The sequence below is a fragment of the Triturus cristatus genome, chromosome 1_2 (assembly GCF_964204655.1).
Source record: "Triturus cristatus chromosome 1_2, aTriCri1.1, whole genome shotgun sequence".
NCBI lineage: Eukaryota > Metazoa > Chordata > Amphibia > Caudata > Salamandridae > Triturus > Triturus cristatus.
Genome location: NC_140580.1, coordinates 101,339,253 through 101,365,250, shown reverse-complemented (window position 1 = coordinate 101,365,250; position 25,998 = coordinate 101,339,253). Strand labels below are relative to the sequence as shown.

The 25,998-nt window shown below is 47.6% G+C and overlaps 1 protein-coding gene across 1 annotated transcript in view; it reads left to right on the top strand.

Annotated features, from left to right (window-relative positions):
- DENND10 (DENN domain containing 10) overlaps window positions 1-25,998 on the top strand; it is a 192,989-nt gene that overhangs the window by 133,756 nt on the left and 33,235 nt on the right. The window contains exon 8 of the mRNA XM_085602954.1: window positions 19,510-19,604. Coding sequence (XP_085459080.1) covers window positions 19,510-19,604 — 95 coding nt within the window. The remainder of the gene's footprint in view (window positions 1-19,509; window positions 19,605-25,998) is intronic.

Sequence of the window (25,998 nt, the reverse complement as noted above, 5' to 3'; positions counted from 1 at the left end):
CAGAAAGCTCTCCAAATCCAAGTCATCCCTCCCACTGGTGGTATACAATTTTTGATAATGCTGCGTAAAAGTCTCCCTGATTTGGTCTGAGTCCCAGTAGGTCGTACCGTCTATATCCTCAAGCTCCATAACGTAGCCAGAGTATCAGGACTTTCCCACCATCTGCGCCAAGGCCCTGCCGGGTCTGTCCCCCTCTCCGTAACAGCGCACCACCCAATATTTCCCCCGGAACCGAGTCTCCCTCTGCGCCGTGTCCATATATTCCGAGAGCGTTTCTCGAAACCTGAGCTGGGCGTCACTGCTTGGCTCAACACCCCGGCTCCCTTCGTGATACAGAAACCGCGGAGTGTGGCCTTGAATGCCTCCCATATAGTCTCCACGCTGTCCATGGAGTCCTTGTTATGAACAAACAACTCCTTTATCTCATCCCGCAGCTCAGCCTGGAACACAGCATCTAACAATATGGAAGCGTGCATGAGCCAAGCCCCGTATGGTACGCAAAATGCCGACGAGGCTAATGTGAGCTTGACAGGGGCATGATCCGAGTAGTTACGGGCCATATGTTGGACCTGTACTATTGCTGAAGCCACCCCCCTAGATACTAGCCAATAGTCCAGTCGCGCCCAGGACGCGGCCTGTGTCGCGTAGTGTGTCCCCTCCCTGCCATGCGGATGGGTGTGTCGCCAGGCATCAACTAATTGATAAGCTTCAATGGTGTCTTGAATAACAGCCCGCGCCCTAGTGTAATGGTGTGCTAAAGGATGTGATCTATCCAGACTGGGATCATACGCTACATTAAAGTCCCCACCCCATATTATGTGACTGGAGCCTATGTCATATATCTTTGCCCATAGTGTAATAAAGAAGTCAGGGGCATCCACATTGGGACCATAACAACAGGCTAGTGTGACCGAAGCCGTGCCCAAACGCCCCCATGCCAGACAGTATAGTCCCTGTGGGTCACAAAAAACTCCGGCCAACTGAAACGGCACTTGTCTTTTAATAAGATTTGCCGCCCCTCTTGCATACGTGGAATAGGAGGAGAAAATCCTATGCTCCGCCCACCTACTCGCAAAGTTGCATGGGCGCTGGGGAGCGAGATGCGTCTCCTGCAGCATGGCAATGTGCACCCCGTGTCTGTCTAAGTATGCTAATATTTGTCTCTTCTTCCTGGGGTCCCCCATGCCTCTGATATTCCATGTGATGACATTTAATCCTCCAAGACCACTATCTGTCATGTATCAAGACATTTGTTACCAACCGGGACCGGAATCATTACAAAGTCAGCCATGCTCTGTTCCATATAAGCCCGCAATCCCTGAGATCGTATTACATGCCCACATTCCAAAACATCAAATAAAATCTCGAAGCTCTCCAGATGAAAGCCATACATGAAGATCAACATTCGAATAGCCCACCAGAACCAACCGCTACCCTCCCCCTCCCACTGAAGCAACCCCAACCTGCCAGTAATCAACACCCTCCCACCCCTCCCCAAATCCTCCACACACCAACAAACAACCCATACATCCCCACATGCATCCTGCAATGAACATTCCCCGGGGCACACCCTCAGGGGGACGTTGCCAGAGGGCAGCACAAGTACCTCCCCCCCCACCGAGCCCCTCGCTGGCTCCCATTCCAGGCTCAAGCAGGAGGGGGGGGGGGTGCCCAGTGCATCTTTAATAGTGCTCAAGAAAGATCAGCCCCGCCCTAAGAGCAGGGAAAAAGTATGTTCATGTCTCTGCCGGAGATGTTACACCCCAGTGCAGCTTACATGTCGCTTTCCGCGCGGGATACAGATATGTCCCAGAGACTGCTGACCTCCTTATGCCTCTTCCGCTCCAGATTGTGCGGAGCGCTGTTGCGGCTCCCCACTTCCCTCCACACGATTTCCTCGTTTGAGTCGCTTAAGGAAGTCCTCCACCTGCTGCTAGTAAAAAAACTGTTGTTTCCCTTGGTGAGTTACTCGGAGCCGAGATGGATAGAGTAACGCATAATCGATCTGTGCACTTCGCAATTTGGCCTTCACCGCCATAAACTTGCGTCGCTCCTCCTGAACCAACGGCGTAAAATCCGGGAAGATGGTAAATGTATTCCCTTCAAAAGATAACGGCTGCTTGTTTCTTGCTGCCCTTAGCGCTACATCTCTGTCTCTGTAGTTCAGTAGGCGTGCTATGATGTGTCTCGGTACGCTGCCGGGCGGGGGGCGAGGTCCCAGGGCTCGATGATGGCGCTCCACAATGAACTGACTGGAAAAGGACTCCGCTCCAATAGCAAAGAGCAACATTTTCTCTACATACTCCTCCATTTTCCCTATATTGGTGGATTCGGGAATACCCATTACGCGAATATTGTTGCGCCTACTGCGCGCTTCCAAGTCCTCATTTTTTGCAGCAATGATTTTGAGAAGCTTGTCCATTTGGGCCAGCTGCGTCGTTTGGCTGACCGTTGTGTCCTCTGCATCGGAGATCCGCCGCTCCACTTCCTTTAACCGGTTATCATGCCCCTCCAATGTGTGTGCTATGGCTTCCATCCGAGTTGACATCCTGTTCACCTTGTCAACAATGGTGGCGAATCCCTGCCGCATCTCCTGCAATATACTTTGCACATCCGAATTCGAGGCCGCAGCCCCCCCCTGGGCCACCTCTCCCCCGTTGGCGCTACGGTCATCTGGCAACATCCGTGGGGGTTTCTTCGCCGCCTCGAAATTCAACTTGGGCTGCTTGTTGTCTGATTTGCCCATGTCCGCGAGGGGCGCTTAGCTTCTACTGCGTGCCAACCTCTGTCTGCCAAGCCCAGTGGAAGACAGCCCGTCACACCCCGGGGTCCTCACCTCCACTTCCCTCACACCACCCGGTCCACAGATGCAAGCTTCCAATTACTTTGTGCGCAACTCTCAGTACCAGGGATGGACTCAGGCCTCCGGGCACTCCGCCTCCCCCGGGCTTCACCTTCAGCCTCCTCCTTCGGTCACTCGGACACTAGTGTGGCCAGTGGAGCATCCGCCATCTCCTCCCCCACCGGACAATCCTTGTTCCCTGCGGCGTCCCGGACAAAGGCCCCTACAGCCAGGCAATGCCCAGCAGTTCAGCTGAACACAGAGGGCCTCCTGGGAGAAATCCCCAAAGTCCAGTGCTGAAGCAGCACACACGCCGCGCCTCGGTATAAAGCGGGCCCCTCTGTCCCGCCCGCCGTGTTCCACTTCCCTGGTTTCAGGCCCAGCAGGCTCAAAGGTGAATGAGGGGGGCGCCGCAACTTCCACCGCCACTCCACTGCTTTTACAGGATGTCCCTAACGCTCCCACTCACCGCCTGTACGTGGCTCCTCATACGGTGGGGGCAACGTCCCCCCCCAGGCCTCTCACCGTTGCTAGTGTCCTGCTACCGCTGCCACCGGCGCGAGCCACAGACGCAGGCAGCGCCCACTCGACGTCGGCCCGCGGCCAAATCCCGGCAGGCCTCCGGGCTCCGTCTTCTCCCAGCACCACCGGCAATCACTCCGCCCACCTGTCCGACTCCACCGAGTCGCGGGCCGATTCCTCACCCGCCGATGCCACGGCCGGTGAAAGGGACTCGTCCCAGGTCCGCCTCCACTCGTCGCCTGCAGTTTTCCCTGACGCCGGCCTAGTCTCCTCGTGGGCAGCCGCGGCCTCGCGTTGCAGGCGAGGCCGCTCTGGAGTTCCACAGCTCTTCGTCCGCTCGCACGGGTGGAAGCTCACGGGGTCCGCGCTGGGGCACCATCCACCCCCCAGCTCCACAAGTCGCAGCGAGTCTGCAGACAAGACCCAACGATGGCATGAGTCTCCAGGTAATCGGATAACTTCTTGTGCAGGATAAATGTTAAATAAGGCACCGGGCCGCCAGAGCCTCACATTTGTGCGGCCATCTTGGTTGCGCGCCCTCTAGCGCCCCCGACCTTCCAAATGAACCTTTTACGCCAGTTTATGGTGTTCCGCGCGTAGCAGGATAAAGTCAGAGGTGACTTTATCAATTTTAGACTCCAGTGAGGTTCTCAATTTTAGACTCCAGTGAGGTTCTCGTCTGATCCAGGGCGCCTCGATCTTTTCAGCTGCTTCTAGTACCAAGTCCAGTTTAGTAGAGTGCTGTGCGCGGCATTTCTCCGGCATTGTCTCCCTCCATGCGCTCTGAGCTGCTGGTGCGTGCGTTGGTCTGGTGTGTGTTAATGCTTAATTGGCCCATACTAACTGCTGTGCTGAAAGTATTCACTGTAAGTGTCTAGTGGCCTCACAAGCCACGTGTTGCGTGCTGGCACGGCCACAAGGTCTGGTCAGGCCTCGACGAATGACTGTCAATGGTCCTGCCGGATTCGGTTGAGTGCGGGAGGTATGCGCACGTCTTGCGTCGTGGCCCCACGAATTGATCAGGGAATCTTCAGGAGGGTTGATGGCTGTGCCCAATACAATAGCACCTCTTAATGTCAGATCTTGGGCATTGGGTCGCTGAAGACCACCAGTTCGCGTGAGGCTCAGTCCGGGCGCAGCAAGGTCAGAGCCACCCCAGGGGGGCGCAACACCAGTCGGGCCCACGAAGTGCAACCCAACACTTCTCTCAGGGGTCGTTCCTGCTATGCACCGATCTCTTCATGTGGATGCAGCCCTCCTTGTTAGAGAACCCGATATGAGGGATTGTCTGCGTCTGACTTATGCCTCCGGTGCCTCAGGGCGTCACTCTTACGGTCACTGTGACCCGGGTCCGATCCGACCACCGGACTCACGAAACCGCATTGCAGGTGGGGCTACAGACTGCGGAGGTTGCTCCACTTTTCCAACGCCCCCCTTCACTCATGTCACTTGGGCGCTCCACTGACCTGCTTCATGGGCCCCTCTGTAGCACCAGCGCAGCACATTCCTCCACGAGGTCCATGTCAATCTTTTTCTCTGCTGCCACTGCAGTTACTTCACCTGGATTGCGGCCTCGCCACTCCGTGCCCCCGCAGCCTTGTGTTCTGGCGGGCTTGGCTCCGTCCTCATATTCTTCTCACCGGGCCCCGTGCCGTATGCTCTGCGGGATCTCTGCAGGCAGGACCTGCGACGCCGGTGCTGGGTTCCCTTTCGATGTGCGAGGATCGCTTCCCCTTCCCACCTTCCACTCCACTGCAAGATTTGTCGTTATGCTGTCTCCGTCTGCATCGGGGGGCAGGTTCCCTCCCCCCGCACGGCTCCTCGCCTGATGATGGCTGCACACCACCCTCTGGAGCTCTCCGTCTCGTCCGGAGCCCAGGTTGTTGAGCTCCAGGCCTTCTCATGTGTGCGTTTCCTGCAGGGGTGCAGGCGGCGGTCGCCCGCCGGGTCTCTTCAGCAGCCAGTACGGGGGGATGGAAAGGGGGGGGGGGTGTCTAGCAGCACGGTACATCCATGTCGATCCCCAGCCTGCTAGCCACTCATCCAGGATCCCACACAGCCGCAGTCGCTCCTCTCAACTATGCATCTCTTGCTCGCACGCTTGGTACGGAGGCCTCGGGCGTCCATTCCGCCAGCGATCCTCGCTCTCGCAGGCTCCTTGGGTCACAGTCAGTAACTGTAGTTGTTTCCCAGCACTCCTTCTCGATTCACGTGTGAAGATTGCACAGGATAACCGGGGGATTATAGACGGAGCTCTATTGGCTGGCGTCCGGCATTTTGGCTTGCTAGCCACACCATGTCACAAGATGATAGCTTATTAAGCTGCAGAGTCAAGGAGAGGTCACAATGAAAGAAACTGGCAGTTTCTTACCACCAAAGCAGGCATGAGAGGGGGGGGCAAGGTGAGGAGGCCAAAGACTAGCCGGAAGAGTTTCAGGACTGTTTTTGCCATAAGAAGATGATGATTTTAGTTTTGTCAGTATTCTGATCCAGGCAGTTCTTCCTCATCCAGTGAACCTCCGCAACCATGCAGTCCTGGAAGGCAATATTGTCATTCTGCACCTGGTTCTCAAAAGGGACAACAATTTTTGTGTCGGCTTGCGGGTGACGGCGTCTGGGAGCACCGGAACGCCTCAAAGGCCCCCAGGTGCCCCCGCAGCGCGGGACACGCTTCTTTGAACCCTGGTGCCCGGTGGTCGGTCATTTGGGACGCTTGCTTGCTGAGAGACGATCAGCTGTTACCAGAGGAATTACCCGGTCCACATTAGTGTATTTTTCCGCCGTGAGGGGAACGGCCAACGCGAACATCGAGGACTACATCCCCCAGCATTCTCAGCCACCGCGCTTGCGGGTGACGGCGTCTGGGAGCGCCGGAACGCCTCAAAGGCCCCCAGGTGCCCCCGCAGCGCGGGACGCGCTTCTTTGAACACTGGTGCCCGGCGGACGGTCATTTGGGATGCTCGCTTGCTGAGAGACGATCAGCTGTTACAAGAGGAATCACCCGGTCCACATTAGTGTATTTTTCTGCCGTGAGGGGAACGGCCAACGCTAACTTTGAGGACTACATCCCCCAGCATTCCCAGCCACCGCGCTTGCGGGTGACGGCGTCTGGGAGCGCCGGAACGCCTCAAAGGCCCCCAGGTGCCCCCGCAGCGCGGGACGTGCGCGGGCAGCGCCCGGGCCAAGGGCGGGCCCGTCCTTGCCCGTCCCTGACTGGACTGGACCACCCCTCTAACGTCGTTTTGGAGCTCCTGCGCACAAGGTATAAGTGTGCTGTTAAGTTGGTTGGACAGTAGCCTAGTGCTTATTGCACTCGCTGTTGAGCCCAGTGTGGTCACTAATTTGTTTTAATTTAGCGGTCCTCTACCAAGCTATACGTGTATCTGTGTTCCCCTGTACTGCTGACACTGCCCTGAGTATATATTGTTATTTGTGTGTTTCCAGTATATGATGGCGGGCAAAGGGAAGCGCAGTGGTGGGGGTGGGTCTGTGTCTGGTACCCTTGACCACTTTATTACCAGAGCAGTTTCAGTATTAGAACATGAATTAGCCATCACTGAGCGTCGTCTATCTTCAGAGCTAATTCAAGCTAGACGCTCTTCTCGGGGGGAACTGTTGCATTAGCGAAATCCCCTAAGAGTTCAGCAGGGCAGGATACAGGTGACTCAGTTCAGCGGGGGAATACTGGGGAGAGTACTATTACATCACTGGTTCGTGGTGACTTGCTGGATGTCCCGGGTGAGGCTGCCTTCACAACAGGTAGTACTCCTAATGTTTCCAAACCTGCTTCAACCTACCCCCAGACAAGGGCCAGTAGAAAAGCTGTAAAATCTTCTAATCTTAAGAGAAAAAGAGATGGGCTGACCCAGGGAGGGTGACAGGCGAAGCTTCCCAACACTATGGAAAAACTCATCAACTGTGATGGGTGAGGCTCAGGCTGTTGATAACTCATCCCTGGGCGAGACTATCAACAGGCCATCTGACCAGCCCCAAAACAGTGACCTGATCCCCCAGATAGAGCAAATGGTGCGTTCCCTATTATTGCCACTCTTAGAAAGGATAAAAGTGATTAATGAAAAGGTTGAACGGCTTGAGCAAACTAATTTAGATAACTTCTGTTCATTGAAAAATGTTATCAAGCTAGCTGCTAAGGACAGCGACAATCCCATCAGGGTTAATTCTACTCTCCCTGTCCTGCCACCCTCTCTTTCTGACCTTGACGCATCATCTAAGGTTAACTCTAAGGTTGCCCCCCCCCCAAGATTCCGGTTAAAGATAATGTCACCAATCAAGGTGTCGATCAAGAAAGGGTTAACCTAAAGGGTTTTTCTAGTATTAATAATGTAAGTAAGGGTGTGTATAAAGGAGTAATTACGGAGTCTGGGGATAGAACCAACAAATTCCCCAGGGCTCATATTCATCTTCCTCCGGACTCCACTCCTTATGTTGCTGTTCTGACCGGTGTCCCTGAACTAAAAGATGGTATATTGGAATCCTACCAACAACTCAAAAACAAAGTTATATTCTGGCTAAATAAGAATAGACCGATCCCGAATTATATGGACGGGAAGATTCTTTTTGCCAGAAGAGTTAGTTGGGTGGGCCCTAGACCCAAAGATGTTCCAGGGGACTCTATTATTATTAATTTTGAAGATAGACGTGTAGTGCGTTTTATTTGTGATAATTCATCTGTATGTGAACGGTCGGAAATTAGGGTACACGATTTGAGGCATTTTTATAATTTTAACCCTAACATCTGTTAGAACTAGTTAAGATCAGGCAAGACGGGGAATTAACCCAGTACCCGCCATTCATTCTCCTGATCATATCAACAACTTATGTTTCCCTGTAGCTTTAGCCTGACCGGCCCCCGTGGGGCCGTTTTCTATTACGTCTCCCATACCAAATACCCCTATAGGTGGGTCTAAGAGTGGAGGAGAGGTAGATATAACCGCGCATAAGCCATGTACGAAGACTACATGTAAAATTTTAAGTTGGAATATCGCGGGTATCAGATCTAAAAGTCAGGATGAGATATGGGTTAGTTATGTTATATCTCATGATATTATAGCATTACAAGAAACCTGGGATACATCGAATAGTTTTTCACTGGACGGTTATGCCCATTTTTATATCCCAGCTACACCTAGTTTAGCGGGCAGGGCAAGGGGGGGCCTTGCACTCTTAGTCTCTTTGAATTTGATAGGATCTGTAACTCCGATAGATTCAGGCTCTCAAAACTGTCTAGTCGTAGAACTAGCGGTTGCTAATTCTCCTACCTTGCTACTTATTAATTTTTATAATTCATCAGATAGTGTCAGTCCAATTCAGCATCTAGAATCCCTAGGGGAGGTTTTGGATAAATTCAGAGCGTCACATAATAGTCCCGAGGTCATCCTTATGGGTGACTTCAACATCCACCCATGCAGTCTGGAGTGTATTGTGGAGGATGATGGGGGACTTCCTTTTTCATCACCCACACACTTTGAACATACTAAACAAGGCGAGGCTCTGGAGAGCCTTTTGGCCTCCTCAAACCTCTCCGAATCTGGCTGCTGTTTGGAAGGGCAGAGGAATGTTACATTTAAAGGAAAAGATCCAGGATCAGTCATCGATTACATATTCTTATCTTCTTTGATTTTGTCTTTGGTTTTAAATTACAGGGTAGAAGACTCTGTTTTCAGTGACCATAATCCAGTGATAGTAGAGGCTGTCACGGGAGGGTCATTGGTTTTTAAAGATACAAAAATCTCAGGAGCCACAGACCTTTCTTTAAAAGACCAGGGTAGGAGATTGAAATGGGCTAAAGTGACCCCGGTCACTTTCCTACAAAATGTCTTAACCAAGGTTGAAACGGAGGTGGGCATATGTCTAGATCACACCAACGCCAACTCAAGGATAGTTGAGGCTTTTAACACTATTTGCCTACAAGTAAATAACGCCCTTTTGGTAAAAACCAACTCAGGCGGTCAAATAGGCAAAAAATGGTTTGATACAAACTGTACTAGGGCTCACTCTGTCCTCTTAAAGGCATTAAAAGAAACACCTAGAAATAGATCATTGATAGCTTCCCTGAGGAAACAATATAAACAGGCCATCATAGCTCATAAAAATGAGATTAAGGGATATGCTTGGAATGACCTACAGTCAGTTGAAATCTTGCGGGATAGTTCCAAATTCTAGGGAGTGATTAATTACCCATACTTTTCCGGTAGTGAGAACCAGGCTATGGAATGTTGTATTCCAGACGAGCTGTGGCTAGCTCATTTTGAAAACATTTATAGTCAGCATTTACATGGGCACTCAGATGTAATGTTATCTTTTAATCAGGTTGGTTCAGTCTTGGCCTTTAGGGAGGAGGATGTGGAAAAAGCTATCAACGAGACAACTAAAAACAAGGCGCCGGGCCCAGATGGTGTCCCTGCAGACCTATACAAGTCCGCCCCTAAATTTTGGGCCAAAATATTGACTAATGTTTTTAATGCCGCTAGAGATAAGATCATCCCTGAGTCCTGGGCTAAGTCCATCATCATTCCAATTTTTAAAAAAGGACAGAGGGGTGACCCGGCCTGTTATAGGCCTATTTCTTTAATTGACTCTGCCGTTAAAATCCTAGGCAGAGTCATTTTGGGCAGGTTGACCACGTGGCTTGAGGGCAGTGGTATACTATCAAATGCCCAGTGTGGCTTTAGGGCTAACAGGAGCACGTTGGATCAATGTTTAAATCTTCACCTAGTTATCTCTAAATACACAATTGCAAAGGAGGGGTCCCTGTATATGGCTTTTATGGACCTCTCCTCAGCTTTTGACCTGGTCAATAGGTCAAAGCTGTGGAGAATCCTACTGGACATTGGGGCTGATCCCCCTCTGGTCGGCTTCTTGGCGGACCTGCACTGTGGCTTATTGGCCTCGGTGAGAGTTACCCAGGGAGGAAGGTGTACCAGCTGCTTTAAGTCAGAGAGGGGTGTCAGGCAGGGGTGCAATTTGGCACCCCTCCTCTTCACATTATATATAAATGCATTGGACCCAGCTTTGGCCAATTTAGTGGCGGACGTTCCGCGTGTGGGAGAGACTAAGATCCCAGTACTCCTATACGCTGACAACGCCGTCCTTCTGGCCCGTTCAGGTGTGGCCCTTGACAAACTACTGGCCTCTTTTGGGGATTTCATGACCTCTTTAGATCTGAAAATTAATATTCAAAAGTCCCAGGTCATGATTACCGGTCAGGCCAGCAGGAAAAGGAAATCTAAATCTTTTTTTTGCTTAGGCCATGAGGTGAAAAGGGTGCCCATCTTTACTTATTTGGGGGTTATTTTTGATGAGAAAGGAACATGGGGCCCGCAACAAAAACTAAAAAGCAATTCTGTGGCTAGATCGGCCGCAGCTATACTTGGTTTTGCAAAACGGTTGGGAGCTCGCCCCATGGAGGCTATTTTAAAGGTATATAAAGCCAAATCTTTGGCCATAGCCACCTATGGTTCTGCCATTTGGGGTCATACTAATACTGATATTATCCAGAGGGTGGAGAACATGTTCTTAAGATCTCTGTTGTCCGTCCCTCAGTCCACACCCACCTTTACGATACACTCAGAGCTGGGTGTGGGGTATGTTGCAGATCTAATTAAAGCGGCCCCCGTTATTTGTTGGTTAAAAACTTGGCTTAACCAGGAAATTTCCTTAACCCACCTGATACTTAAAGATTGTCTTGCCCTGAACAGAGCCCACAGAATTCCTTGGTTGGCCTACGTCAAACGGACGCTGGCAATAGCGGGAAGACCGGAGTTATTTACCTCCCCCCGACTGTATTAACAAAAAGGATGTTAAGGGGATTAAATCCTCATTAGTTACCCTATTTATGGCTGAGACGGAGGACTTAGAATTAAAAAAGCCATTAGTCAGAAGGAACTATGCGCTTATAACTGTTCCTGGCCTTGAACCCTATTTGGCCTTTGTAACTAGTCCATTTCATCGGTCTCTCCTAATCAAATTTCGTTTTAATTTGATACATTTTGTGCTTGGTTTTTATCCCACATGGGCTACTCCTGAAAACGCAATCCCATGTGATTGTGATAATTTCTCTGCCCAGGACACACTACATTTTATTATGTTTTGCGAACACTACGCACAAATTAGGAAAAAATATCTGTTACCTATTCTAAAGGAGGCTGGTTTTTTACAAGTGAGGCCAGCGCTCCTGTTCTTGCAACTTTTACCAAGTATTACTATTGCATTTCATGTAGCAAGTTTCCTACATTCGCATAAACAAGAAGCGTGCTAATGCACGGCTAAGTTCTATCATGATCTGACTTGATGTGTAGTGTGTGAAGGGCTGGTGGTTTCTCTTTCTGGAGTTAATTTTTATTTTTATCTGACTCTTCCACACTGAAAATATATTAATGTGTCATATTTATTTCTTTTAACTTTGAACTGAACGCATGAAATATGTTCATTTTATATTTTTTAATCTTGATGATGTTATTTATAATCATTATTGCAATTGATGAACTTTTGTCCTGTTTCCTATGTGACTATCTGTTTGTCTTTTTTTGATTTTTATTAATCGAATAAAAGTAATTGACTGACTGACTGTGTCGTCAGCATAGCTCATGAATCTGCGAGAGGGCAAACAAATGTTTAAAAAAAGGCAGGAACCATGAGTAACACCATGAATAGCCTTGAAATCATTTTGATAAGGAGAGCGATTAATTGCTTGAGGAGCAGTTGGACAGATAGTTCTTAATCCTGTCATAATTAGTATTATTAATGCCAACTTCTAAAAGACGGTTAATAAGAATACTATAGGCAAAAATAATTAAACCAGAACAGAAGAATTGCCTTGGTCTGCCAGCATGCGCAAATCATCAAGTACTAAGATCAGTACAGTCTCAGTTCTATGAGAAGGCCTGAAACCAGATTGGATAGCGCCCAAGATGGAATTCGATTAGGAAGTCTATTTGCTCAACGCTCTTTCCAGAACCTTGATGGGGAAAGGTAACGGTGAGATCAGACTAAAATTTCTTAGAACCATAGCATCAGCATTAGGTTTTTTCAGTAGTGTTAGTATTAAAACCTTTTTACCAGATTGAAGAACAAAAGACGTGGCTATGGATTTATTGGCCTGAAGCATGCTGACCAAATGAAATGTGACCAGTCTTAGACTCCTAGGCAGACATGGATCAACGAGGGATCCAGATGAAAAAGTGGATGGATAATCCCCAATAAAGTCAAGCGGTTGAGGTTCAGTTGGCTGCCACAGTACAGAGTGCCTCCGGGCGAGCTGTCATAAGAGATGGAGCAGATGATTCGAATGAATTTCAAATAAAGAAAGATTGCAGCAAAGGGCTTGAGAGAGGATTGGGGTGGACATCAGACAATCGGGAGAAAAAAAGCCACCCTTAATATCTCTTTGGTCACATTATGATAGTGGCCAATTTTGTCTACATAGTGTTCGGGCCTCGCCATATATAAAAGTTTTTTGTAACAGCATAGATATGTCCTTAAATCCATTTTCTTAGAAAGGGATTAAGCCTTCTCTCCAGCCTTCTAAAATGAGCTTGGCTTCCTTAAGTGTGTTCTCAGACTATTCGAGGCAAATGGTAAAAGTAGCAGTCTTTTTATGGGCAAGTGTGCTTTTGTTCTAAATTTTTTTTTTTTTTCAACTAAACCAAAAAAAACCTTAAGGATCCTCTTTCATTGTAGAAGTGGGCAAAAAAGATATAGAGCACCTACCTTCCGCAGGAGCATTACAATAACTCAGCACTGCAAGAAGTCTGCAGGAAGTCTAGACTATGAGCCTATGAGCAGCGTAGCAAGATTATTAACTCACATACATCTCTTGGGTAGGAAACATCTTAACTAGATCATTCAATGATTAGTCCAAGCCAAGAATAGGTGTATCACCAAAAGGACTGTATCACCAAAAGGACTTTTGAAGCCTGGGTAAGAATAATAGCCAAGCAGTGCCCGGCATCATATGTGGGGCCAGAAACATATTGAGTGAAATAGCCTGCCATTCCAAATGTTAACAAGCATCTATAATGCAACGGTCTCGGCGTTGTTAAAGTTAGAGCTATTGGCATTGCTCCTGACAATGCCGTTTCTTTAAATGTTTTAAAAACATAAACAAAAATAATGTCATGAGCAATGCCAATAGCTCTAACTTTACCAATGCCGAGACCATTGCATTGTAAATGCTTGTTTTTAGATTTAGAGGCCAATGGACAGTTTGTTTGCCCTTTCTAAACAGTCGCCCACTCGTGCCCCACAATTACCTCACAATTGTTGCATCAACCTTTGTACCTTAAAAGGGGAAAGGTTGTTTACTCTATCAAGCAACTAGTTCAGAGCAACACGCTCGCTTGTGTTTTAGATGCGTACACTGTTGAAGCACAAGGCCTAGTGGCTCGTTTACAAGCCCCTTGCGGCGCCGGTACGTCCCTTTTTTCCATTCTTAAAGTGACGCACCGGCGGCGCAAGGGGCTTGTAAATAAGCCCCCGAGTTTCCAGGCTGTGCCACTAACGCACATGAGTCTTCCGGTAATTTCCCAGCCTTCGAGCACCGCTTTGCTTGCCAATGATATGTGAGCTTACAAAACGCGTGGAGTTCGAGCAACAAGTCCAGCATGTAAAACTGGGCATAACTGGTGAACCCGGATGCACCAAGAGGCCGCTAACCTTCAGGCCTCTATCTCTCGGTGCCACTGCACCGACGGATGCTACGTCCCTGCAGGGGTGAAACTGTTCCGATAGTGCCAGTTGTTTATACTTTCCTAATTGAAACCGGTAATTATAGCTGTTGACCTTTTCCCTCGCTGAACTTCCCGCTACTTAAGAGATTCCGCAATGCCCCCCACATTAAAGGGGGTGTTGGTTAACACTTAAGGATGCTTCAAGTGTTCCCCCATAATGTGCTAAGAGCCCCACTCGTTTTGTAAGCTCACGTATCATTGGCAGGCAAAGAGGCGCTCGAAGGCTGGGAAATTACCGGAAGACAATGTGCTCAAGCTCACAGAGTGTTAGTGGCGCAGCCTGGATCGATTCCATTTCTGCACGCCTGGTACAACAGGTCTGATTTTGTATAGGGGAACTATTTCTGAAACATAAAAAAGACCAACCCTCGAACAACCGCTCTCTCAGTTAAAAAGTATGAAACACCCAATTATTCGTTGCAGAACGTATTACACAATTTTACCCCCACCCTCCAGTTGCGTTTTTGGTAGGGCCGAGCGTTAGTTTCTCTTCATTTCACTTGGTTGGTAGGTGGGTGGTGGTGTGATCTTGCCTTGAACTCACCCACCAGGACGCGTTGCAGCTGCGCCCGCAGATGGTGTCAGGTTTTACAGAGTTAAATGAGGCCAATAAAACGGCTTCGTTCTGCGGAAATGAGCTAGAAATCACAGCCTTATGAGGAATACAGCCTCCATCGCCCCACACACACAGACCTGTGGGTTCACACTGTGCTGGTAGGAGTGAGGGGCTCAGTGTGGCTTTGGGGAGCTAGATTTTGCAAATCCACCCCAAGGCGCTGGCCAGGGGAGGGGGAAATGCCCTCGGCTGACATGACCTCCCTGCAACACTGGAAACCACAGAGCCGGCGGGTGGCACATGTTTGAAAGGTTCTTTCCTGTCCTGGGGGGTGAGGTCAAAGGTTGGACACATGGCCAAGCACCGCAAATCTGAGCGGCCCAAAAAGGACACCCCACCGCGCCGCCCCCACGCTATCTCAGCTTGACCCGAGAATGGTGCCTAATATTGTGCTTCCTGCCACATGGCCGGTGCTTCAAAGCGCTGTATGTCACTGATGTCCCCATTACATAACGACACCCATTTGCGAGACCGCAGAAAGGTCGAAAGGCAGAGTTGATCTTGCGCAATCGCGAGCAAGGAGTGACGGTTCGCCCAAGTGTCCGTAGTCCTTGGTGGGAATCCAAGTTGACAGTTGCCACTCGTTATATTGGATACATTTCAACAAATTAGTTTTTGCACACAGCAAAGAAGAAAAAAAACATAGCTCAACAGGTTAAACCAACAGCAACTGAAATCAACAGCACAAATACTATTTCCCTATGGTATAAAGCAGTCTCCGCAGCGAAATGTTTACTTGTAAATGGCAAAGGAAATGTACAGTAGGAGCGGGTGCATTGACCCACTGCGCTACCTTCATGACACTTATGAAGAGCCTTGTTCGTATCACACCCCGATCTACAGGGAAAAGGGTTCCTTGCAAACCAGTGCCTCTCGATGACCGGCGACTGACTCTTTCCCAGGTCTACAGCCGTTTCAGAATCTCCAGCTCCTAAAAATACCACACGTTGGAAATGTGACTGATTCCTCTACGGCCTTCCAGGCGCACCATCTGTCATGACGCACTTTCATATTCTTACCTATAGGCTGGGTTCCTTTTCCGATAGTGTGACTGACTCTTACCCAAACCTCCCGGCCTTACAGATGCACTGGTCTGCTAATTTCCCTCCTGGTTTTATCTGACCCTGAATTCCCTCCAAATTGACCCCCAAAAATGCACGAGCAGCCGCTTACCTGAAAAGTCGTCGAAGGCGGTGGGGATGTAGTGGGTGGGGTAGCCGTTGGTTGTGTAGCTGACCAGCAGCCTCGTCTTGCCAACCGCCCCGTCCCCCAGCAACACGCACTTGAGGCGCCTCTCCAGGGGGCTCCCGGGGCCTGGCAGCGGACTGGGCTGGTGAAGGTCCGCGGGTAGTCCATGGGAAGGCTCAGCTCCTGAGGGGGCATGGCGAGGCCCGGCTCTGCTGCCCCGCAAGGGAACAGGGAAGTCACCTCTGCTAAGAAGGCTCCCGGGTGGGCACACCAAGTGTAGGGCGCCCTGAAGCCCGTGTGGTGCAAGGAAATCACACGGTGGTCACGGAGGATCCCAGGCTGGTCACTGCGTGCTGCAAGGTGGTCGCTTAGTCCACAGAGGACTGTCTTTTTTTCAGTCGGTTCTGCACACTCGGTTGTAATGCGGTCACTTCTCCACCAAGGCCCCAAGAGTAGTGAGTTGCTCACAGCTCCCTTTCCCTGCTGGGCGCCTGAGACTGCAAGGGAAGTGAAGTGTTCATTCAGACAGATCCCTGCTGCACGAAGTCCCTTCCAGCGCCGTAGGTCTGACTACTCCAATTGATGTAACACTCAGGACGAGAATTACCAGAGAGAGCGACACAACTGCCTTTCTCCGAGGCGAAGCAGAAATGCCTCGGAGAAAGGCAGCGGAGCTTTCGGATTCGGGGGCGTGTTCTCCTCCTGCCATTGGCTGGAGGAGATAATTAGACTTCTTGAAAAAAACACGCCCCCGAATCCGAAAAGGACGGGGCCTGTTCGGAGTGACGGACCTCTTCTCCAATGGCTGGCCAGCATTCAAGAGGCCAGCCAATGGAGAACAGGGGAGAAGAGGGGCGGGTTCAAGCCCCTCTTCTCCAAGTCATTAAATCTCCGACTTCCGGTTCTGCCTTCGGCAGACCGGACGGTCCTCGACCTAAAAACAGCCAGAAAGTAGGAGTGGCTTAACGAAAAAGGATATTAAAAAAAATTAGCAAATAGGTTTCCAAAGTTATGATTTATGTGGGGAGGTCTATAACTAAGAATGGCAGTGATGGATACAGAAGGAGAGAAAACAATAGGAAAACCTAAGGCTTCTGCACTAGGAAATTGATCAGTTGGAAAATGAGAACACTGGTAAGCAACACTTGAAAACATTTTTACCAGATAAAAGCCAAATCAGGAGCATACGCTGAGTCCAGGACTCAGTAACACATAAAATGCCCTGTTGAATATTTAGTAAAAGATTGTAAACTTCAGGCTGATTGTTTAATCAAGCATAGGCATTTATTACAGCACAATGTAAATGGGTTGGTTGTGTACCAGAATTTAACTTTAAGTCGCTTTGTGTTACCAAAAGGTCGCCCTCTGCTAGAGGAAGAGGAATAAAGAGGGGAAGTGTTAGAGCACATATAAGGATGTTGTGAATCTGATTCCGTAGTAGCACAAAGAAAGTACATGGCCTGTGCAGCAGGTTTTCAAGAGAGTGGACTTTGAGAGCTTACCATTTAGTGACAGGCTAAAGGCAACAATTGGAGCGTAAATATAGGCATCATGGATGGCGCTGGTCAGGGCACAGATATGCACAGAAAAGCCCCTGCTGCGTGTGCCTGCTCCTTGAATACAGCAATCACACACAAAGATGATGGACGGAGCGCAGAAACTTTTCAGACACTCACCCCCAGTCACAGATCTGGGTTGAATCCATCATTATTCTTTAGCTCACTTCGCCACCTCAGTTCAGACCCAGCTATATGCAAATCAGTCTTGACCCTGTGCCTCATTGGAATAGTCCAGCCCGAACTGCCAGATCTGTGACTGGGGGTGAGTGTCTGAAAGGTTTCAGCACTCCGTCCATCATCTCTTTGTGTTTGCTTTGCTCCATGAATACAGCCTTGTGCCAAACGTGATTGGGGGTAATATGGCAACTAGCGTGCTGACCAGACTGTCCTCCACAGACATCTATACCTCTCAAAGAGGAATAATGGCTGGTAGCTGTTGTGTACATCTCAGCAGACTAAAGTCAAAACACCTGAAATCAAAGAACGCTAAGCGTAATGTGCAAAGCCCCAGGAAAAGTCGAAATGTTGGAAACATTTTAAATAAAATGCTTAATTTATTTCATTTTTTAGCTGAAACTTGTTCCCTTTTTAATGTCTTTTGATTTACCAGTTTAACTTGAAAGCCCCATTCTAACCTTAATTTAAAAAGCTACGCTGAAATCTGTGCTAAATATACCATAGAACCACTAGTTCCCTAAAGCTACCAGTTGAGCATGTTCATCACTATACACACACCCTTTCTCGGCTGGTTGCAATAAAGATCAACTGGATGTGGATTGTTTATGCTGGAATCTCACTTGGTTATGCAGAGATTACTTTATTGGGATATCACTTAGTTGAATTCAGTTTGTGCACAGATGGGAGAGGGTTTACTAGAATCAACAGCACATGAAAGTTGGATGTACTAAATTTGCTTTGTGTTTCTGGGTTTGGCTGGGATGGGTGCAATAATGTTCCTGGCTCAGGCCTATAAAAATATGCATGTTTCAGTTGGGCTATCACTTGGCTGTATATTGGTTGTATTGGTCTCTTGCTCTGTTCTGGGAAGAACGTCTATGTATGCACCATACAGAAGTAGAGTTATGTAGTTATTACAAGGTTTTTATTGTTGTTCATACACAGTCTTTGGAGTGCATTGGCTCTTTGTGCAGAGAAAGATTTGTTATGGTGTTGTAACTTGAGATTGTTGGTTTGTTGCATTATGCTGCTATTCAGACCAGAGTTAATTTGAATCAATGCAGATGGAATTCCAATAAGTTGTATTGGAATCCTACTTAGCAGTGTGGTAGTACCATTGTTTTTCACAAATAAAGCACGGGTTTCATATATTGGGATCGGATGGTGGAAAATTTGTTTATAATAGAATATCACTCCATTGTGTGTTATTTCCCACTGGAGTACAGGCAAGGCCGGGTCTCATGTAGCTGTACATTGATTGCTTTGCAATATCTTGCAATGATAGATTAGGTACTTTAGCAACCACTCCCATTTGGGTTGCATATATGTGATTCCCATCCATAGGCATATTGATTGCACCAGCATATCACTCGGCCGTACAGTAGTTGCAATGTTTTCCAGCTGGGGATTATGTTGAATAACTTGGGATATTGTGTAGATGCAGGTTGTGTAGGGATATCACTCACCTACAGATTACTTGGATTGGGTCGCAGCTCAGGCCGGGATGGCATATATTGGGGCATCATGGTTGATGGTTTGAGGATATAACTTGTCTTTAGAGTACTTGACTTGGTGTTGGTGTTCTGGAAAGGCATGCATGCCTACGTTGTTTGTATTGGGATATCACTTCGTTTGAGATTAGTCAAATTAGTTTCACACTTAGCCCTAGTTTACATGCATTGGGATCAGAAGGAGATGTAGGTTGGGTAATTATGATGTCACGCTGTAGGTGAGCTGCATTGGGTGGCCTTGTTGCAACTGTACCTGTTTTAGAATTATGATGCTGGTACTGTATTGTTTTCTAAGCTTGTTTGTGAATCTCATGATAATGTGTGTGATATTTTATCCTATCTTCAGAAGCCCTTACTCTTGGCAAATTGCACAAAGACATTGGCCAACTGATTGTACAATCTGCAGAAGATCCAGAGAAATCTGAAAACCAAGTCATCAAGGTGAGTGAGCAGTCTCATTTAAGAAGTCCCACATAACAACATGCAGGTCCTTTGAGGACTTATATTTTATGTTAAAATATATTTGTAAAGCACGCTTCCACCAACCGGTTTCTTGGCACTAGGGAACAGTAGGAAATCCAAACCAAGCCGAAGACACACAAGGAGAGAGTAAAGTCTAGTAGACTTGCCTGAACAGCAGCATCTTAAGCTGTTTCCTAAATTTGAAATAGCTTGAAGGCGTACTGTTAGAAGCAGGAAGTTCCATATTGTGGGAGTTTGTAAAGAGAGCCTAGCACCGCCCATCCTTTTCTTGTTGTATTTTGGAATAGTCAAAAGATTGGAAGAGGACAAGTGTAGTTTCCTAGATCGTACGCATTTTTGATTCTAGTCTGCAAAAACCGAGGGCCCTTATCCCAGCAAGCCTTGAAGATGATGCAGCAGGCTTTGTAGGTGATTGTTTGTTCCAGCTAGATCCACTGAAGATCTCTTATTCAAAATAACAATTTCAGTATTTACAGCATTAAGCTTTAGGAAGTTACTGCCCACCAAGGGCCAGATAAAACTCATATCAGAACGGAAATTTCTCTGGAATATAAGGGAACCATCCAGTTTCAAAAGTAACTGGGAGTTCATCTGCGTAATTATATACTTTAAAATTCATCATGTCCGAAGCTTGAATGAGGGGTTTAATATTAATGTTGAAGAGATGCGGTGATAAAGAGGAGCCCTTAGGGATTCCACGGTCAAATTGGGCCACTGTGGCCCTAACAGGACTCAATATGACCAACAAATTGTGGTTGACCGTCTCAAAGCCCACTGATAAGTCCAGCAGGGTTAATTCAAAGGTCAGACCTTTATCGCCGTCTTTACAAGTCATCTACTACTAAAAGAATTAACGATTCATTGCCATGCGCTGGATGAAACCCCACTTGGCGCAAATTCAAGAAGTGGGAGTTTTCAAGGGGAAAGCAGAGAATGTGCTTGCTTGGCAGTTAGTAAGCACTTCTGTATTCCATTGTCAGAGGTCCAGTAGCAATGTCTGCATTTAAAATTAATAATCTGTGACACAATCGCTGTCTTTAAAAAAAAAAAAAAATCTTTTACATTTTTTTTTCGTAACTAAGGCCAGATTGCTTCTCAAGAACCTTTGAAAGAAATGTAGATGAAAAGTAGTACTAGTTGAAAAAAAGCTAACATTTACTAACAAAGCACTCTTAGTTCATGTCACCTCGACTTTCCTTACCATGCACAGGCCAGCAGAAAATGGTACCCTCTGACGGACCAACAGCAGACTTTTGCATGTGGGTAACAATGATTAAATTTGGTTTATTAAGTGTTTTGGCTTAACTGTCTTTCACACAAGATTCTCAAGCAAGAATACATATCTAAAAACATACAAGTAAGAGGAAAGAAAAAAGAAAGGGGGAAGAATAGAGAAAAACAACTTAAAGTTACTTTGGTTTTAACTTCTATGGGGCAGAAAGGAGACATGCAGGGCAAAAGGAGAACTATAGATTGCAAAATGTTTGTTTCAAAGTCTTTCTTTTATAATTTTATTCTGATGCAGCAAGTTTTCGGTCCTGGTCTTCAGTTTCTGATCTCTTCTGTCACAAATTGTGACCATACATGTAGAAATACAAAACCTTGGTCTACCTTAGAGAGACCCTCTCAGAAACCAAGCTGATGGGTTGGAATGATTTCTGGTAATTTCTGAGCCCTTCTGGTCGGTTGGGCTGTGGGGGTTTGATGATAATGTTCAGCCATTATGTGGGGCGGGTGTCTGTGTCTGAAACCTCTTAAAGATTGCAGTTACATTTTTGACCTCCACTCTAGTGAGGATTTGAAGACTAATGGAGGCTCATGTTTGGACCAGGTCTTTTGTGTTTGAGAGATATTCAGTTGCTGACTTTATTATCTCATTCCTGAAGATAATTTTGTAATTGTTTATATTGTTGCTTTAGGCCTCATCCATTGCTTCTTTTGGTGGGGGAGTTAATGGGGAGTTTTGTTTGAGGCATCGTAGCTGTGAGAATTATCATGGCTAAATTATGTATTTAAATTGGGGGTAATGAGAAGAGTCAACATTACTTCTCCTGTGCACAACCCTATTTCCACAGAACTTTACAAAAGTACACAAAATGCTTGAAGTTGGGGGTAGGTGTGCATTGTTTTCCTTCTGTCTGTGCTGAAGGCTGTCGTTGCTTGACTCTTTCATTGCTCATTAACAATTGCTGTTCCTTCTACATGCCCTCATTCAAATATACTCTTGAACTATTTTGTGGCCTGTAGTCTCCACGTTTCACACTTCTTTTTAAGGCGTAGAATTCCTCTGGATTCACATGCTGTGATCATTTTTCTCAGAGCCGCTGCCCACCTGATTCTAGTCTGTCTTCTTGACAGTGTGAAAAAGGTGCCGTTACAAACTGTATACACCACAGCATTGTTCGATCTCAACAGAATCGGGGGGCAGGGAGGTTGGAGGAATGAAATTCGCAAAGGAAATTTGCATGTGCCAATCTGAAACCAATAGGCATGGTGGTGACAGGTTAATCAGGAAAGGAGCGCCACATGAATGGGTGATGCATCAAGGAGTTGTAGACATAATATTCAAGACATGGGAGACCCCGGAAATAGAACTGTTGCAACAAAGGGGAATGTAAAATGCCTCAAATTCACATCCTTGACTATCCACGCCGCCAATTCAGGGGGAATGCACATTTGATAACTTGGTGTAGACTATATCGCTTGCTCCTTTTCTGCCAATCAACTGATATGAGCTGTGATCATAATATGCAGGTAAACACATATGACAATGGTACTTTTTGCCCCGCAGTTGGCAAGTCATGCGTGGTACTTACACCTAATGGCAATAGCTCAAAGCAGAATAATAAAACATCCCAGGATGCCTGATCTACTAACAATGTAGTAGAGAAGAGTTTTCCTTTCTCAGCCAGTCAACCGTCACCTTGCAACTTGGCTCCTGAAGACATAGAATTTGGTAACTTACATTTAGAGTGCATATAGGTGATGAAAGAAGTAAGAAAGACAACCACTTGAAAGTGTCATGCTTCGAAATGGACATGCCTTGTTATGGGATGTGCACATTAAGACATTCCGGTGGAACTAACAAATGAATGCTTGATTTTCAAATAGTGAATGTGATAAATCTAAACTGTCATGTGCTTCTTTATGTGTCCACATATCAGCCATAGTGATGTACACTAGCACAGAATGGGAAGAGGCCTTTTTGCCACTCTGAAAATCAAAAGATTTTTGGAAGGTACTAAGAATCCACCACCTTGGCCCATTCAGCTTCTAATATGGAACCTTACCATACTTGTGTCACAACTGATGAGCTCTTTGAGCACAAATCCAATGGAAAGCATCTCACATTGCCCTTGTGATCGGAAAACATGTTCAAACAGAGGTGATGCACTGCAGGCACTAACTATTCAAGACCAAAGTCTTTAAACACACAAGAAGATGGAGAACCAATACACAGTTTGTCCCAAATGTTGTTTAATATTTTCCAAGCTATTCCACAACATTCCGTCAGCAACCAAAGATGCAGGCTGAAAGAGCATCCGCTCCTTGGATTTAAGTGGAGCAGTCATGCACTACACACAAGAGATGAAATCGGTTAGAAAGGAAGATAAATGCTTTGGTGCACATGTGAGGGAGAAGGGTTACCTGACTTCAAGAGAACCACTGCAAAATGGATAGAGACCATACATCTGTGTTACTACTTAGTGAGGAAAAACTTGGAAGTAAGAGCAAGGTCTGTAGGAAACTGGCTCTGTATGTACTATACCAAAGTGAGGTATAGTGTGCACGGAGTCCAGTGGAACCCCAAAGGTAGGCAGAGGTAAAGTTAGATAGCACCTCACTCTCTATTTGTGGTAGTGTGGTCGAGCAGTAAGGCAGTATCAGAGGACCGTGTTAGGCATCTGTTGTACACACTCAGTCAACAAATCAATTCACACTCTCAGACTGAACTTCAGACCAATTGTTTTTGTATGAAAATATTCTTTTAGTTATTTTATTTTCAAGAACCAAGCAAACCTGGTACAGGTAAGCAGTAAATACTTTACAGTAGTAATATAGTTTGTAAACAGCTTGAATTGAAATTGTATATGCACTTTGTTTTGACTTACAGTATGGTTTCATAGAAATGCAATACTTTGTAAATACAGTACATAGACTTTAATGGACTTTTCAGTAAAATTACAGGTAAATTACTTTTGAGATTACGTTTCTTACTCAGAGTAGTATACCTGGATACTACTCTGGGACATTACCTGTAAACAGGTAAGTAAAATCGTTTTAGTTAGTGCAATTTTAAAGAATTTCATTAGGTTTTCAAACTCAACACTTAGAAACGTTTCCAAGAAAAACAGTCAATGTTATACTATGGAAGAAAATAGTGTTATTGGTTTTGAGGTAAGTATTTGGTATTGGGAGTTGAGGTTCTGGGGGTAGACTCAGGGGTCCCCGAGGTTCAAGGATGCACTCTAGTTACACCCTCAGCGGCACTAGGGCGGTTGGGTGCAGGGTGCTGAGGCCCAATGTTATCCAATGGGAGATATGGGGCCTCTGGTTAGTGGCTGCTGGCAAGCAGGCCACTTGTTGTGGGAGCAAAGCTCCTGGACTTTAGCTCAGGGCAAATGGGGAAACAAAGTAGCACCAAAGGTGCACCCTCAGCGGCACTAGGGCGGCTGGGTGCAGGGTGCTGTTTCGACCTCGGGCGCCCTGTTTTTTTTTCAATGGGAAACCTCTGGTTTGCAAAGGCACTGCATGCTTGGGGACGAAGGTCTCCTGGTGCGACCACCACTTCGAGAGGTAAGTTGGGAAGTTAGGGGTTGGTTAGGCACATTCGGTTTGGACACCCACGGCGTCGGGTGCAGGGGTGCCTTTTGGGGTCGGATCTTCTTACCGGCTCCTAGTCGCGGTTGGGGGGACCTTCTGGATTTAGGCTGCAGGTGTCGGCTGGAGGCTTGAGGCAGGTCAGGGGTTGCCGGATCTCTGGTCAGGATCGCCGGGGTAACCACCTCATGGTGTTTGTCCGCTCGGGCCGTGGACAGCGAGTACAGATGGGGCGGATCTACGGTGTCTGGCCAGAACCAGAGGTTGCAGATGAACAAATCCCAGTGTTCACGGGAAACAGTCTTTAGGGTTGAAGGCATGGCTGTTCGGTCCTTCTTCTTCTTCTCCTTGCAGTTTCTTCTTGTCTGAGGGAACGAAGTTCAGGGGTGTCCCTGAATACTAGATTTAGGGGTGTTACAGGTAGGTAAAAGGTAGGGACCAATGGGTCCCTTCCCTGGGGTGGGTACACCCCCTATTATGCCACCATCCAGTGGGAGGGGGGCATGAGCCTGTCCCTGGTTGGCTGAGTCCCCCCCATCTGCAAGATGTCGGGGACTGAGAGTTGTACTTCACTTCACCTCGCCTCCCCCACCTGAGGGGTGGAGTTGGCAGAGGTGGGCACACCTCTCTTCCTCACTTGTTTTTCCAACCGGTTCTCCCACCCAAGGTGGGTGTCAGAACCAGTGGGGACTAGTTGCTGAAAGCAGCAAGTGGCCTGGCGAAGCTCACAGAGGCGGCAAGCCTTTGAAGCTTCCCCTTCGTGAACATTGCCCATCCTGGGGGAGGAGGCTTGGCACCTCGTCCCAGGATGTGTATTGTTTCAGGCCCCAGAGAGCAGCAGGCTCTCGACCCAGGGGTCCAGAAACATGTCTGGTGGTGGCAGCTGAAAGCAGCCACACAGCCAGGACACTAGTGGTAGCCTAGTTTTCAGGGGGCATCTCTAAGAGGCCCTCTGTGTGATTTTTTTCATTAAATCCCACACTGGCATCAGTGTGGGTTTAAAGGGCTGAGAAGTTTGATACCAAACTTCTCAGTTTTCAGTGTAGCCATTATGGTGCTGTGGAGTTCGTAATGACAAGCTCCCAGCACCATATACTCTTAAAGGCAGCACTGCACTTACAATGTCTAAGAATGGACTTAGACACCATAGGGGTACAGGTCGCATGCACCTGTACCCGCACCACAGGCTTAGGACACCCCAGCTAGAGGGGTGACTGATCTATGCCAGGGCAGTGGGTTGTAGGCATGGCACATAGGGATGTGTGAAATGTCGACTCTTCACTTTGTTCTGCCTCCCATAGGATAACATTGGGCCTAACTCACTCTGCACCCGGTTGCTCCTGTGCCACTGAGGGTGTAACAACTGTACCTACCTGACCCTGGGAGACCCCTGAGTCTATGCCCAGAACCTTAACTCCGCCAGTCGAGTACTTACCCAAAAGCCGATAACTCACTTTTCTTCCATAGGGTAACATTGACTGGTTTCACTTGGAAATTCTTCTAAGTGTCGAGTTTTGAAACTTTAAAATAT